Source organism: Perna viridis, chromosome 7 (genome assembly GCF_037379345.1).
Source record: "Perna viridis isolate PV_CMFRI_1.1 ecotype Kerala chromosome 7, ASM3737934v1, whole genome shotgun sequence".
Taxonomy (NCBI): Eukaryota; Metazoa; Mollusca; class Bivalvia; order Mytilida; family Mytilidae; genus Perna; species Perna viridis.
The window spans coordinates 16,060,175-16,075,499 of NC_142451.1; the positions used below are offsets into that span (position 1 = coordinate 16,060,175).

General features: G+C 31.2%; 1 protein-coding gene across 2 annotated transcripts; it reads right to left on the reverse strand.

The window, feature by feature from the left end:
- Positions 1 to 613: 613 nt before the first annotated feature.
- Positions 614 to 14,047, reverse strand: LOC148611534 (uncharacterized). 2 transcript variants are annotated; one of them, XM_088592187.1, is made up of 7 exons: positions 13,894 to 14,047; positions 13,331 to 13,511; positions 9,537 to 9,652; positions 8,720 to 8,836; positions 3,254 to 3,427; positions 1,397 to 1,512; positions 614 to 787 (listed from the first exon to the last, which is right to left on the reverse strand). In XM_088592187.1, exons 1-7 carry the CDS (start codon positions 13,955 to 13,957, stop codon positions 629 to 631), a joined length of 927 nt encoding a protein of 308 aa, XP_088448313.1. In that variant the 5' UTR covers positions 13,958 to 14,047; the 3' UTR covers positions 614 to 628. The 2 variants fall into 2 exon arrangements, with proteins under 2 accessions (XP_088448313.1, XP_088448311.1); XM_088592185.1 differs by having other exon boundaries at positions 1,397 to 1,527.
- Between the last annotated feature and the right edge of the window lie 1,278 nt (positions 14,048 to 15,325).

Genomic DNA, 15,325 nt, shown 5'->3' on the forward strand with positions numbered 1-15,325 from the left:
ATTTTTGCGCGAAATCTGAATTTTAATAAATTCTACCCCTTAAAAATCTTGCATTGGTTCTCTCGACCTTTAATTATATTAACCGTTTTACCTGAAATCGCTGATCTGTCCCAGCTGAGACACATTTACTTGTTTGAAATGAATAATCTATATTAATTTTATTTTAAGGCATTGGTTAATAATAATGTATTGTATTTATTGTCATTAAAAGCCTTAAATGCAGTGTGAAAATAATATCTCTGGTAGTCTTCATTTACAAAAATACATGAAAAGTATAAAACAAAATTGTTACTTACTACAAGTTTCTGAAAAAAAAAACATAAAACAGATACATTAGGATTATAAAATTAACCTTTCAGGCATAGTACAATAAAAGAGAATTTGAAGAGTCAATTGTGTCGTATAGTGGCAGCATCTGTTTGAAATTAATTTGCTAACGGCCCATTCGGATGTAAGAATTTATACAAATTTTTACCATTTCTGAACATATTTTCAATAAAAATCAACTAGTGTGTAAAAGTGTGTGCATAAAAAGCAGGTAGAAATGTTCTCCTTAATTTTATAAGTAAAATAATAAAAGCTGTTGAAAAATACAACAAAAACTCATATCCCGGCAAAATATCAGTTGTTACTTACTGTATGGCGTAATATATAATACTCCTCCAGCTGTGACAGCACTAGAAGGATATAGACTTTCAGTATTTGGTAGTTTGGTTGCCGATTGATTTGCATGGCAAACACGCGCTCTTTGGGATGCAGTCACATTGGTGTTGTCGTATTCTATAACCTTTTTGGTGTTTCAAATATAATAACACTAACAAGGAGTCAAATAATATATACATAATAATTTAAACGAAATACTACACCGTTGAAAGGCCTTATTATTGTTTATAGTTTGTTGTTTTATTCACGTAAGGGCATGAAATATAAAGTTTATTGAACAGGGTAGAAAATAATCTAAATGATTAAAACTTGACTTTCAATCAGGGAACATCTCCTGGATATGTTAATTCGAAATCTGGCTTTGCGTGTATTTTAATCACTCTGTTAGAATATGTTTTTAATTTTTGATAATTTGTTCTTCAATTTTCATATAAAGAATATGTCATACAACACAAAAGAAGTAAACATAAAATAGCAGAGGGAAACTAAGAATCGGTCAGGAAGTTCTTGCCTATCCCAAGACACCCACTGAGCTGCTTTCTGAATATCATGTGTGGCGAAAGAAAAAGAAAGACCTACAGGCCAATCAGCTAATGACAAAGACCTTTAACTTTTGAACCGATAAGTTTTTTCAATGGTTCTAGCGATTCGTATTAGTCACTTTTTTATCATTTCACCTGATTATAATTAACTAAATTATCGTTTACTGTATACTGTGGTTTTTGCTACTTACCATGCATGAAAATCTATGATTAACTGAAAGATCTGTATCTGCATCAAAGTTGTATAAGGCAGTATAATATGTAGAACCAGATTGAAATGAAATGAGACAGCCAAAGTAATTATCTCCTAGAAGAAAAGTAACTTAAAAAGAACAAGGTCAATAACCGTCATCATTCTAAACATACACAATTTTATTATTTTTAGGAAATCATACACATTTATTTTGCCTTTGTCCTTGCGAGATTAAATATTGAACCAACGAAAATATCCATTAACAAATAAATTATTTTCAAGGCATAACAAAAATGGTACGTATAATGGTTGAAATGTCTTCAGACAACTGTATGTAAAAGTAGAAAAAAATAATTAAAAAAAAAAAAAAAAATATATATATATATATATATATATATATATATATATATATATGATTGGTATTTTTTTTGTTGAAGATATATAAATATAAATATTTTTACAAACGGCGGGTGTTTCTAGAAAAGCAGAGGACGCTTACCCTACCGGTGCACCTGGTCCATGCTCCCAGTTTTTAGTGGAGTCCTAGTTGCTCATTTGGTTTTGTTAGTTTGTATGTATGATTTTAGTTACTTTATGTTCTTTGTTGTGTATGTCTGTTTTCCATGTCTGGTCTTTGTCCTTGAAATACATTCTTTTGATTACCGCTGTAACCTTGGTTCCCCTGATTACGCTTTCAAAGATTTGAAATGCAGGTATCCAAAAATATGATTTTTTTGAGAACTGTGAAAATGAACGTTTTTGTATAATTTTTATTCACGAAGTAAGAATAATGAAACTTTTAACTAAAAAATCTCAAACCCCGATGACACTTACATCAGAGACATCAAAGAGTAAAATTTCAAATTCGTTCACGAGGGTGTCTGATATTTCCTAGTCATACATTTTCGAGCTGTTTTTTGTTTTCTTTCACTTTTCACATCAAATTTTTGTTATAAATTATGCTAACTTTGAACGTATAGTTAGGTAACTAAGACTTCTGTCTTGCACTTTGAGCAATATGAGATTATCAGTGTCTGAAGCATGAGGAAGAAGAATGCCTTGTACCTTTTCACTAAATGTTTTAGAAAATCCGGATGATGTGAATAATGAGATAGGAGCCATGTCAGTGAAAATATCCTCAGATATGTCTTAAGTCATGTCTTAGAAATAAATTTGGGATGGTCTTTGGATATGTCTGTAACACGCTGTACGGTGTTAATCGAAGCTATCTTAGGATGATCCTTACTATGGTCATCCTAAGATGGTCTTAAGACAATGTTAGGCTTGTTTTGATTTAATGTGGATAATTATTAAAAAATGAATTGTGAATATATTGAAGAGGTGTATTATATTCGATACACTTGATATCATTGCCTTCGATTTCAAAAGTCGTAAAACACGTATTGCACGAAACATGAGTATAGAAAGGAAAGAAAAGGAACCCAGATTTTCAGAAAGTGTTATTCAAATTATATTAAGTGAAGTTAAGAAAAATAAGACAACGATATTTTCACAGAGTATCTAAAGTTACTAAGTTGTAGGAGTATCCTAAGATCATCTTAGGGCAACTACCGAGGTATCCTTACTTTAGGACAAATTTTAGGACGTATATTAAGTTAGGAGACTTTTGTTGACATGACTTAGGTTAATTATGTGTCCTAAGACCATCATAAGACATGTCACATTTCTACGAGATTCTATTATTAAAAAAAAAGCTAAGGAGAAAAATGGGAAAGACCATTGGAAAGCTGAGAGTTTTGCCAGAAAACACGTTTTTACGCACTAAAAAAAAAACCAAAAAAAACGCTAAATAATTTTAAAATCCTCGCTGTGATTGGCAACATAATTTTCTCACCTGAAAACCCGACTTTAAGTGTAGAAGTTGTTACATATGATGTATTTGCTGTCTTTAGATCGGTGCAAACAGAAAGGTTTCCCGTACTTTTTTCACTGAGCGTGTCGTCAAAGGTAAACATAAAATTGCCAAGGAGAGGATCTGCACACTGTTGCATTGCGCTGTTTTCGTAATCTGAAATGAGCATTACTTCATTCGTTAAGGTTTCCCGGGTATAGTCAAGTAGGATAGCAGGGTATATTCATCGAATTACCTTATTAGTATGAAACACATCTTTATCATTTTCGTGGGTTAAAACAGATGATGTCTTATCGAAATATCCACCTATATCACAGTGCGATGAAAAAACGGGCCAAAGGTCACACATTTCTCAAAGAACGTATTTGATTTTTCAAAGAGTAATCAAAGGAACTAAGGTTCTAGCGGAAACCAAAAGAATGTAATCCAGGGACAAAAAACAAACATGGAAAACAGACATACAAAACAAAGAACATAAAGTAACTAAAATAATAATTACATAATAATTACAATAATATAACATTAGTCTCTTTGAAACTTAAAAGCAAAAGTAACATGTATTTCTTTTCGGTTTTACTGTTTTACTACCATGTACTGTTGCAAAGTACAGCACATAACACATTCTTTTCCAGGAAAATCGGTGTTGTTTGTTAACAACATATCCTGTGAAGCCAGAAGTGATTTAAAATATGATAGATCGGGACATTTTCAGTAAGTTGAAGTCGTTAGTCGTTGGTTAAATCTCTCAGGCTCCAGTACCACTTGCAAAACTACACCATATCGATTCTCTTTACATTAAGTCTGAGAAAATTCTCAACTGTTTGTGACGTCATCAATTTCAAGGACTTTGATCAATCAAATCATATCAAATAAGCTTTATTTTAAGTCCCCGAGTTTATCACAACAATACAATATAAGATCTTAAGAGCTTTTATAACCGATATAAGATACATAAATACCTATACAGTCCATGTATATATGTAAAATACACAGACAAAACAATAAGACAAACAGTTATAATAAGACAAATACATACAACACACAAACATATATAGCAGTTAAAGGCAAAGAACTAAAAGCATAGAGACAGAAACAAAACAAAAATAATATCAACAAAAATAACAATTGACCTTAACATGGAATTCTCTGACTTAAGTATATTCCAACTATTGTGGCGCCGGGGCCAGTACTGTCATAGTGTTTAGAAGTTATTTTTGGCAAAATTAAATGTACCAAGAGATTACTGCTTTAATAGTTAAAGGAAACAATATCATACAGTTGAACTTATTATCATAATATTTTGGTGGATTAAAGCCTAGTTAAAAAGTATAATTTACTTAACAATGCATGAAATATATGTATGTATCGTAGGATTTTAAAGAAGAATATCAGATTCACCTGGTTATAATGTTTAATTTAGTAAATTTGACAATGGTAGATAACGTCGGCATTAAAAATAGATATCAGTTGACAAATATCAAAACCCAAACTTGATACTTCACGAAATCAGGAAAAGGAAAGAAAAAATAACCTACCGTGGTTTATAAGACCATCAATTTTTACAGAAAGGAATAACGAACAACGTTCATCATATTTCGACAAATTGCGAAACATACAAGATGTTTTCGTACAAGAGAAATGAAAGACTAAAACTTATGGAAAAAGAAGAGAGAGAGAGAGAGAGAGAGAGAGAGAGAGAGAGAGAGAGAGAGAGTATAATCGTAGTGCCCGGCATAAAAACAAAAATCTTCAAGTAACAAAAGTAACAAAATGGCAAAATACAGGGCTTTGAAAAACCTGAAAGACGTGTTGCCGTTATACACCAAATAAAAAAGTAATACTTAAAATTCGTAATCAGTACTTCGAGAACTGACCAAGAGTAAATAAAAAAATACTCAGTAAGACTCTGTTTTAGAAAATATAAAGAACTTTGTTGATCAAACAAATAAAATAGAAATCCACAATTCTTCATTAACATAAAAATGCCAAAACTTGGGAAACTTAAGCAGCTCGATGAAAAGTGTAATCAAGGGAACCAATATTCTAGCGGAAATCAAAAGAATGTAATATAGGGACAGACACCCAGCAAAGAGCATAAATAAACAAAATACATACAAAGTAACAAAAGTAAATAAGCAACTCGGACTCCACTAAAAACTTGGAGCATGGACCAGTATCTGGTAGGGTAATCGTCCTCTGCTACTCTAGAAAAACACACCGAGTTGCTCATAACAAGTCGAGTCCAGATAAGATGAAAGAGGAAAGGAAAATTATGACACGTTGAACAAATCAGTTCTCATAGTGCAGGTGGAAACATCGTGACGATGCATGATGACGACCATAAAACTTCTGTAATGATAACTTCAATCTTGTAGCAACATAACACCGTGCCAGAGGCTTAATTGTAAAAAAAAGTCTAGCGCGGTACAAAAATTCTGTGTAGTTGTGGCAAGCTCTGGCATAAAATATGAGCTGTAATATGAAAACTCTATACGCAGGTGCTAAATGGATGTTGCCACAGATGGAAGGGTAGTTGGCAATGCGGAATGAAAATTCATCGTGCTTGTCGTATAGTTTGGTCAAAAGTTAGGCCTATAACCTCATTTCTATCAATGGAAAAAAAGAATAGATATGACGAAAAGCAACAAAAGCCCTAGTATATAACCTAAATTAAAAATAGTAAATACTTTTAAGGATCGCTAAAATGTCTTTTAAAAAATTACAATAAGGTAGCTCTGAAAGGCTCCGACAACAAAATTACTAAACCTCACTGTGACAGACCGACAATACTTTAAAATTTAATAATAACACAAAGACACATTAAATCTGAGTTAAAGTTAGAGTTAAAGTAGTAGTATTATAAGGCCTTGACCATCACCATTTTATGTAAGGTAAAAAATGAACTGAAACAAACACACCATACCACTCGCTCAATCATTCATCCTATAACCTACATGAAATACCTCAACATACATAATATTGACAAAATGCGATACCTACTTTTAGAATGCTCGCAATTGCTCTCAAAAAATAGCTCAGAACATGTCTAAAAATGACAATTCAACAAAATATACCAACATGAGAAATTAGCAGTCAGTACAATTCCAATGAACTTGATTTGGAGTAATTATGTCAAGTACTAAATAGGCAAGAATCGATGTAGTACAATACTAAAAATGACTTAGATGAAATAAAGAGTCGAATATCTTTGTAGGCGAAAATGAGGTTTAATTAAAAAATAGACAATAATTACAAAAAGTGAATCTTATACGAATAAATCTATTAAAGGCAGCTGATAAACCAATAGGATTTGTTTGGAAGATTGCGCTTTATAGACTACATTTCCGTATAAATTAATTTGAGATAAATACTATAATCTGATTAGTTAAAATAATTTTGTTATATCTCAATGGATAAAAAAATATTGACACGCCCCTATAAGGTTAAATTCAGAGCTACTTTTTTTCATTTTTAAAGATAATAATTTATAAGAATTGGCTATGATGGCATATTTTGTTTATTGCACTTCGCGCAACAAACAATATGCACTTGGAAAATTTATGTTATTTTTCAATAGACAATTTTTTTATCATAGCCAATTCTTAAAAATATGAGCAATATCATTAGTAATGATGAACCTGCAATTGCTATTATAGTTTTGTATCAATGTTTTGTAACGGTATATAAAACTTTTTAAAAGTTTGTAATATAGATACCCTTGGTGTAAAAGCTTTTCAGGCGACTGAGTATTACTGCTTCTATCTTGCGATCAGCAAAATATTGCTATGAATTAACGAATAGGGAAACGCGATCTCATATGACATTTGTTCCTTCCAAAAAGATAGCGGAAGATTGAATTTGTTTTATGAACAAGTACAAAAAAATGAAGAAATCACGCTAATGTCCGAACTAATGTGTTTCCAATCAAGTACATTTGCATGAGAAAAGAATAACGCAAATTGGAGTTTTTTCTGGACTTCAAGTAAAAATATCTTAATTCGAAAATTTCTCAGCGCTTGTTCGAAAATCTTCGTAAAATTTGTCAGGAAAATGAGGCAAATACAAGTTGCTGTCTAGTATTGTATAGAGAATGCATGGAATTGAGGGAAAAGTTCATATTGTTTAAATAATGAAATTTTTTTTTTATCGAAGATCATTTGAACTACATCTGTCCCGAAACAAACCTTGTATGACAGTGTGTTGTTTGAATCTTTCATGCACAGATTGTGGAGTTTAAAATAATAATCGTTTAGCTAGATCCTTTAATCTCAGTCTCCGCTATATAGATGACGTATTATCTTTATACCATCCTAGTTTCGGGGATTTGATACATCGCATCTACCCCAAAGAACTAGAGATAAAGGGTACTAGACAGTGTGAAGTCAGTCTCATATCTTGACCTTCACATAAAAATCAATGGTAAAAGAAAAATATTGACCAAACTTTTCAAACGTGATGCCTTTTCATTCAGAATTGTCAATTTTCTTTTCATCTGTGGCAACACCCCTTCAACGACCGCGTATGGAGTTTTCATATCATAACTTATACGTTATGCCAGTGCATCCCATTACTACGCAGACTTTTGTATCGCGCTAGACCTCTTACAAGTAGGCTTTGTCAGATTTGATTTGGATTAAATCGGATTAGTGCTCGGTATATTTGTCGTTACCCTTGTTTTATGATGACGAATCAAACGCCCACGACATAAAATGGGAAGAGTTCGAATGTACTAAAATATACATGTATGTGAAAATAACAAAACGAGAAACTAACTGTAAGTTGCTTGTAATAAAAAACTATAAATCCTGATGAAATACCCAGCAGTTTTAAAACATTAACTGGAACATTCCCTGTTCACGTAACCAGGGCTGATTGACAAACAATAAAAATTAGACATCTATACACGTATATATTTTCAACTAACTAAGGTCAACATTAATGTTGCAATACGGCATCGGCATGCAAGACTTAAATCATCCTTATTTGATACTTCTTAGAGTCGAACTCGAACAATACAAATGATCATTCTAACATTGCGTGACACGTTCGCTTGTAAACATACTAGAAGATCTCTAATTAGATAAAACCCTGCTCGCACTTGCGCAATCATTGTAATGAAGGGAACATTTTTCATTTTATTCATAGATTTTAATCGTTTACTAATTATGAAAGCAACAGAACCAATAATACTTCTTAATAAACTCCTCTATTCTATTACGATCTTAGGCTGTTTCGGTCATACTTATTTTGGCCTTGCATTGAAGGACATGATCACGCTGGCAAATTAACATTGAAATGTCATTCACAAAGAATGAAATGTGTTTCAGAGGACCATGATTTGTTAATAATTTCTAAGACTAATCATACCGACTTATAACCGAATGACCTATATCTACGTCACATGATGTTCTTGCAGGTTATGTTTGTACGAATCTAACATGTCAATACCTTTGCGAACCATAACATGGAAATATCGTGTTTCAGTTGTCGTTGTACATATTTGCGATTCAGTTGGAGTTTCACTTTCTTTTATTGCAACTACTCTTTCTCCATTAGTATCAATTGCTACACAAAGAAAATAACAATTACAGTAGAATTTTAATCATTCCGAAGAGAAACATGTTAAAGAATGTGAAAAAATAATTTACGCTTTAGATTACATACTTGAAGTTAAGATGATATAACATTTTTTGATGTTTTCAGAAAAATACATGATTAACAAGATTGTAGCGTGAAAATAAATGTCCGTCGATGCATATATTATTTGGACTGCCTTTATTCCTTCTTTTAATACTGTGAATGGATTTTGCTAAATTCATGTTCAAACTTACAAAATGATAAAAGTATGGACAGCGCTTGACGACCAGAGTGAAATGTTTTGAACAAAAAAAAAAACCCTGGGTCACACATGTACCAGATATAATATTAAATTATATATTACGTAATTATATTTCGCCCTGTAAAGTTATGCTAAAAATTATCAACAAAGTTATAATTGTGAAATTCACTTGATTTGTCTATTGCTAATAAAATGTATAAAACTGAAATGTTGGAACCAAAAAGATGGGTTATAAAATGAAAAACGTGTACTTATACACACGTCTGGTCCGATTAAGTAAAATTACAAATTGAGAATTTCCTCAAATATAAGTCTGACAAATGAGTTCGCTGTGGAGTCCGAAATATAGGACTAATAAATAAATAAACTATTCTCGAATTCTTCTCGATGATTTAATGGAAAATGTTCACGAATAATTGTACTTACGCGACTGTAAATAGTAATAAATTGAGTATGAAGTTATTTGTGTCATATCCATACAAAGATAATGATAATAGTTTCCACTTTCTCCTGATATTTCTGCAGTCTGGGTATCAGTTGTTCTGTAAAAGAAAAAAACAAAAACAAATAAAATCGCAAGTGGTTTCACTAATTATAATTACACATAGGTCCAAATCTAACAGGTCGAATAAGAAATTGGTGATGTGAAAAGAAAACTAACTTTATCGAAAACATAGGTAGAGATCGAATTAACTATCTATAAAAGCTTTTGGAGGTAAACCATGTTGCCTTAGAGCGAAAAGATATTGATGTATTCATTCAAGATTTTTGTTCCATTTTATTAAAATCACCAGAACAGACCTTTCATTGGTACATTAACAGCAAAGAGTAATAATTTAGGTGATATGCAAAATATCAAACAGCATAAGCTTTAGTTTAATGAGGAATGCAAAATGTCTAGAAAGCAATTTCGCAAAGCCAAACGCTTGTATAAGAAACATGGTTCTAATATTTTTAAAACTAGACTGAAGGTTTCTGAAAAACAGTATAAGAAAACTATGGATGGAAATATCTGAAGATTTAATATAGATATATGCGTACCAAGATGAGAGAGTTTAGAGTTAAAAATCCAAAAGAATTCTGGAATATTTTCAAAAATGACCAGAAAAGGAATAGCACTAATATTTCTATTGATTGTTTATTTGGTATTTGTTCAAGGATTTAAATATTAATGAGTTTGTTCATGTTCATAACTTTATAATACAGATTAACAGATGATAATGAAAATGTTATTTTAAATAGCAGAATCACAACAGATGAGATTGCCAAGGCAATACGAGATGCCAAAGTAACAGATCAACGGGTGATGACAAAATTATCAACGAATATATTTTTTCCTCATTTGGCACCATGAAGGAAATTTTAATATGATTTTTTTCGATGATGGATCTGTTCCAAAATCATGGTTCACAGGTGTTATTATACCCATATACAAGAAAAAAGGTGATAAAAATTATCGACCAGTTACATTGCTATCATATTTTGGTAAAATTTTACATCGATACGGGATTTTAGGTTGAACTGGAATCTCAAAGAGAAGTGCGTACTCAACAAACGCTCACATATATTCTTTGTAGGCTTTGTTTGAATTATTACGTTTAAAGAAGAAAAAACTATTTAGTGCATTATTGATTTTGAAAAGGCGTTCGACTTTGTCCATAGAAATTCGCTATTTTAAAGGTTTTTGAAAATGATATTAATGGATTTTTTTTTACTTATTATTCAAAATGTATACGACGACGTAAAGTCTTATATTCGATATAATAATGAATATTCTAGAATATTCAAGTGTGAAATGGGTGTAAGACAAGGCGAAAATTTAACGCCTCTACTTTTCTCATTATACTTGAATAATTTGCATTCCATTTTGGAATAGCAACATATTACGTGTATTCATTCAATAAGTTCTGGTGCTGAAAATTCTTCTTTTGTTATATGCTGTCGATACTATTTTGTTAACAGAATCTGATAGTGACTTACAACTTATGCTTGATAGTTTTGAAAATTATTGTGACCAATGGAAGCTTAAAATTAATGTAAGCAAGACCAAAATATTGATATTTTCAAGAGGAAGAATAAGAAATTATAAATTTTTCCCGAAAGGATTAGAAGAAGAAAAACTTTTCTACTACAAGACAGTATTTGAAAGAACAAAGTACTAAATCTATGTTCACTTCGCTGCAGAGATGTAGACGCCATAACTTGTCTATTTAATGTCAGTTGGATATGGTTGTTAAAGCTGTTTTACCTATATTACTATATGGTTCTGAGATTTGGGGCTCTGAGGATTAGGAACTTTTAGAGAAGGTGCATCTGCGCTTTTGTAAAATTATTTAAAAATTGAAGCCGTCAACAGCAAGCAATATTGTTTATGATGAATTAGAAAGATATCTAAATATTCTGACAATTCAAACAAGAATGATTAAGTTTTGGTGTCGTTTAAGTAAATGATGACGAAAATAAAATTTCTACCATTTTGTAAAAGTTACTTCAAATGTTTCTGGCCTTGAGATTAAGTGGATTTCATTTATTAGAACATTTTTTTATCATTGTGGCCTATCAAAATGTTTGGTAGTCAAAAATTTTTTATCATCCTTTTGGATAGAAAAGTGCATTTTTCAACGTTTGAAAAAATCAGTTATTTGATGCGATACCTTTGAATGCCATCGCCTCCCAATTGAGGTCGAGAGATGGCAAGGTATTCCCAGACAAGATCGTTTTTGTACAGTGTTTACCTCACATGATATTGGTGATGAGTATCTTTGTTATGATATGTAATTTTTTCGAAAAAAGATAGAAAAAATTTTTAACGAAGGTCGTACTTCCAGGTTTAATACATGAACAATTGTTTACACGTGCAATTTTATTAATATTATCAATGTTGTGCATTTCCTCTGTTAAGTAACATAATTATATTAAATATGTGTTTTTGGTTTGTAAATTCAATGACAACATAATCAATCAATTAACAAATTATATAAAACTCGTAAATTGAAATAGTCACGCAAATGATCATTCGCTAAAATCCCGATTTAGCCTTTTAATTAACAGACAAAAGTATCTAGTTTTGACTTAAAAACCGTCTTGTTCCATATTTGAATCATTCTACTTTCCCTTTACAATGTCGGCGAATCTTGCAAATATGGTGGTATGCATGTCTTGAGAAACCACTATGTTTATCATTCGATTTCATGATGTGTTTTCGCCCTTGTACTGAGTGGGTGTGACTTATATGTTTATGGGTGATGAGGCTCAGTCACAACGTAAGTATAGCAACAAATTTTACCGGACCGAAAAAAAGGAATCCTAACTACATTTAATTGATTGATTTTTTCCAAATATCATGACATACTGAGTTTTGCAATGTATGGGGATTACTCTATTTTGAGTTTTACCTATATACTATTATATGAAGGTATTAGAAGGTAAGAAGATCTCCTCAATAACATACAGACAATCGGTATACCCACAGCCTGCAAATCTGCCAATTTCAGTAGTATTTTTACAGGTTGAACAAGAAACGCTTGCGAGCACATTTTTTGCATTAAAATTTTATGTACGATGTTATTGTGATCGTTTCCGTTTCCATCAATACTCTAATTGAACAGGAGTCCCATTTCAGATACATTTGGCTCTTAGCCCGGAACGTTTGCTCTATTTCTTTATACATACAACCTAAGTATTACAGTAGTTTGGCATCAGAAAAAAAAACGAATAAAATGTTACAATAATAAGCCAAGGTCCCATGATTTCCGACTGAGCAATATCTTTTTCTTGAGCATTTTTGTGAAAACGAATATAAGGACTGAATCATGCTGTTGTGGAAGAGAGTCCAACATGGGGTCTCAGAAAAACTTTTCTATTATTATTACCCGACTTGAAGGCATCTAACATATTATAAGTCAGATCTGTCTTTGTATGGCATGCGGTATTTACTTGTTTGTGTGTACATTTTGTATGTGTGTTTCTTATATTTAATTTTAGTGTATTTCATACAAAGAATTTTAGTTACGGCGGTTTGAATCGTCTTTTGGTATGTTTTTTTTAATGTTTTTTTCCCTTCTTCTGTTTTTGATATTTTTCTCCTAATACATCAGTTCCTCTTACAGATGTATTATTGTATTTCATATTATTATATACACACCTAATGTAGATGTACGCGCAAGTCAATTCGAAAAATATCATTCTGTTTTTTTTTTTTTGTTTTCGCTCCTCCTTACCTGAGAATATATCTATTTCCATTGTTCGAGTAACAAGTAAGGTTAGTCCACTTGTTGATTTTATCTCGTGTGATTGCGTATTCACTCAGAAACAACGTTGAACTGCTTTGAAACTCTGCTTTAACAAATTTATTATCATACCAAATTCCAGTCATATAGGATGGAAAAGTACATGCAGCACCTGTAAAAGTTTTGAATATATCGTTAGAAAAAAAACAGTGCGCAGACAATACATAAGTATTGATGTAATGATATCTTGTATCATATGAAATTGTAATGGTGTGTAGTTGAGTTGTATAGAAACCCAGGTTTGCATTAATTTATGTTCAGAATTAGGGTACATTTTTGTTAAAAGAAGTGAATTTGCAGTTAACAGGAAAAATGGCAATATCTATAATAACGTTAAGTGTTTTAATGTATATAAATATTTTTTTCGTATTCACGCCACGTGAATAAGTTTTAGTTTACAAAAGATAATATTTATATCTTATTACAGTATCAAATGTGTGGAAAGGTACATTTGTTTTTACTTTCCTCTTAAATCATCGATTCAGTTTACTCACAATTTTCATTCGGCAAAGACATCAGTCCAAAAAGAAGAAGTATATTATGACACGACATCATCATACTGAGATCATTTCACATCATGGTTAGAAAATGATTTATCGAGTAAACTCCATGTTTTGACTTAAGTATCTATAATCAAATGGTTTTGAACTGGAACTGAAATACATTTGAAGTTAAAAAGCATTCAATATAATACAATTATTTATTCTTCTGTTGTTTAAACAATGGGGTTTAAAGAAAAATGATATGTTAGACAATTGATTTGAATAAATACTTGAGTAATTTTTAAAGGTTTTTTTGTACATGTACCTTTGTTCGTTTTCTAAACAATTTATAACATTAATTCATGCACTAATATAAATGTATGTGCGTTTAAAAAAGTATGAATATCTAATTTTCTAATTTTTGAAGTCATTTTCTTTAAACTTGATTGATGATAAAACAACATTCCCCCAAGTAATTACTTTCTATTTCAACATTAACCTTATAGTTAGAACAGTACTATTTATTTCCCATAGGTGACAATAGTGAAAAAAATCACTCCTTTAAAACAATGATGGAGCTGTAACCTGATTAATTCCAGTAATATCATCATTTCTGTAACTAAAATTGCGATCTAAGTCATAGTAAAACCGTTTCGATTCTTTGGTATTTTAAGCAGATGATGTTTGGGGTCAGTTTCCACCTTTTCTGCGAAAGGCACATAAATTTAAAAAATTCATGGCATTTATATAAAACGGTTTTAAATAAATATTATGCAAATTTTTAAAAGTATAATAATGTTAGAGACTTGAATTAATAAAACATTATGGGTATCAGTACAATATGTTCTATCACAGTGTTCGGAAGTATTTTTTTAAGTAGGGTACACAAAAGGCCAACCTAAAATAATGATAAACAGTACCGTTCTACCTATACACTATGTATAGCGTAAGTCAGGTTAGGTATCTGTCTTGTATTACATATTCCTGAGCGGGTGTCAAACCATGGAGGCTAAAATTATAAGTGCGCTTTCTTTTTGCCTTTTCCTGTTTTTGTTTCTTGGCAAAAGACTATCATTTTCCATCAAAATTACAGGGTAAATATCAAGCTATGACACAAAAAAAAATGTTTTTGAGGAAAAGCAGTATTTTCATGAAAAATAATGCTTCAGAAAAGGGGTCTATTTTATGAACTCAAAGTAAAATTAAGTGAAAGTAGAAAAAATCTATTTTTAGTTCGACCTGTCCTGGTGTACCAAAGTTCGTGCTTTTTTTTCTAAAATGGACCTAAAATCATTTTTGATATTTCCTTAATGGAAAAACATGGTCAAAAGTTAGACTGAAACTCCTTGACTATTTAAAAAAAAAATCATGAAAATGTAGGGTATACTATAGTAGCCTATGGGGCAAAGAATACAAGACTGAGACCGTTCGGTATGATTTTCCG

Excerpts from the sequence above, each read along its gene's own strand:
- LOC148611534 (XM_088592185.1), bottom strand. The coding sequence starts at position 13,957 with ATGATGATGTCGTGTCATAATATACTTCTTCTTTTTGGACTGATGTCT. Across the intron at positions 3,428-8,719 it reads CCATGTTATGGTTCGCAAAG|ATTACGAAAACAGCGCAATG; the intron begins GTATTGACATGT and ends TGCTCATTTCAG. Across the intron at positions 1,528-3,253 it reads ACTTAAAGTCGGGTTTTCAG|TTACTTTTCTTCTAGGAGAT; the intron begins GTGAGAAAATTA and ends GTTCTTTTTAAG.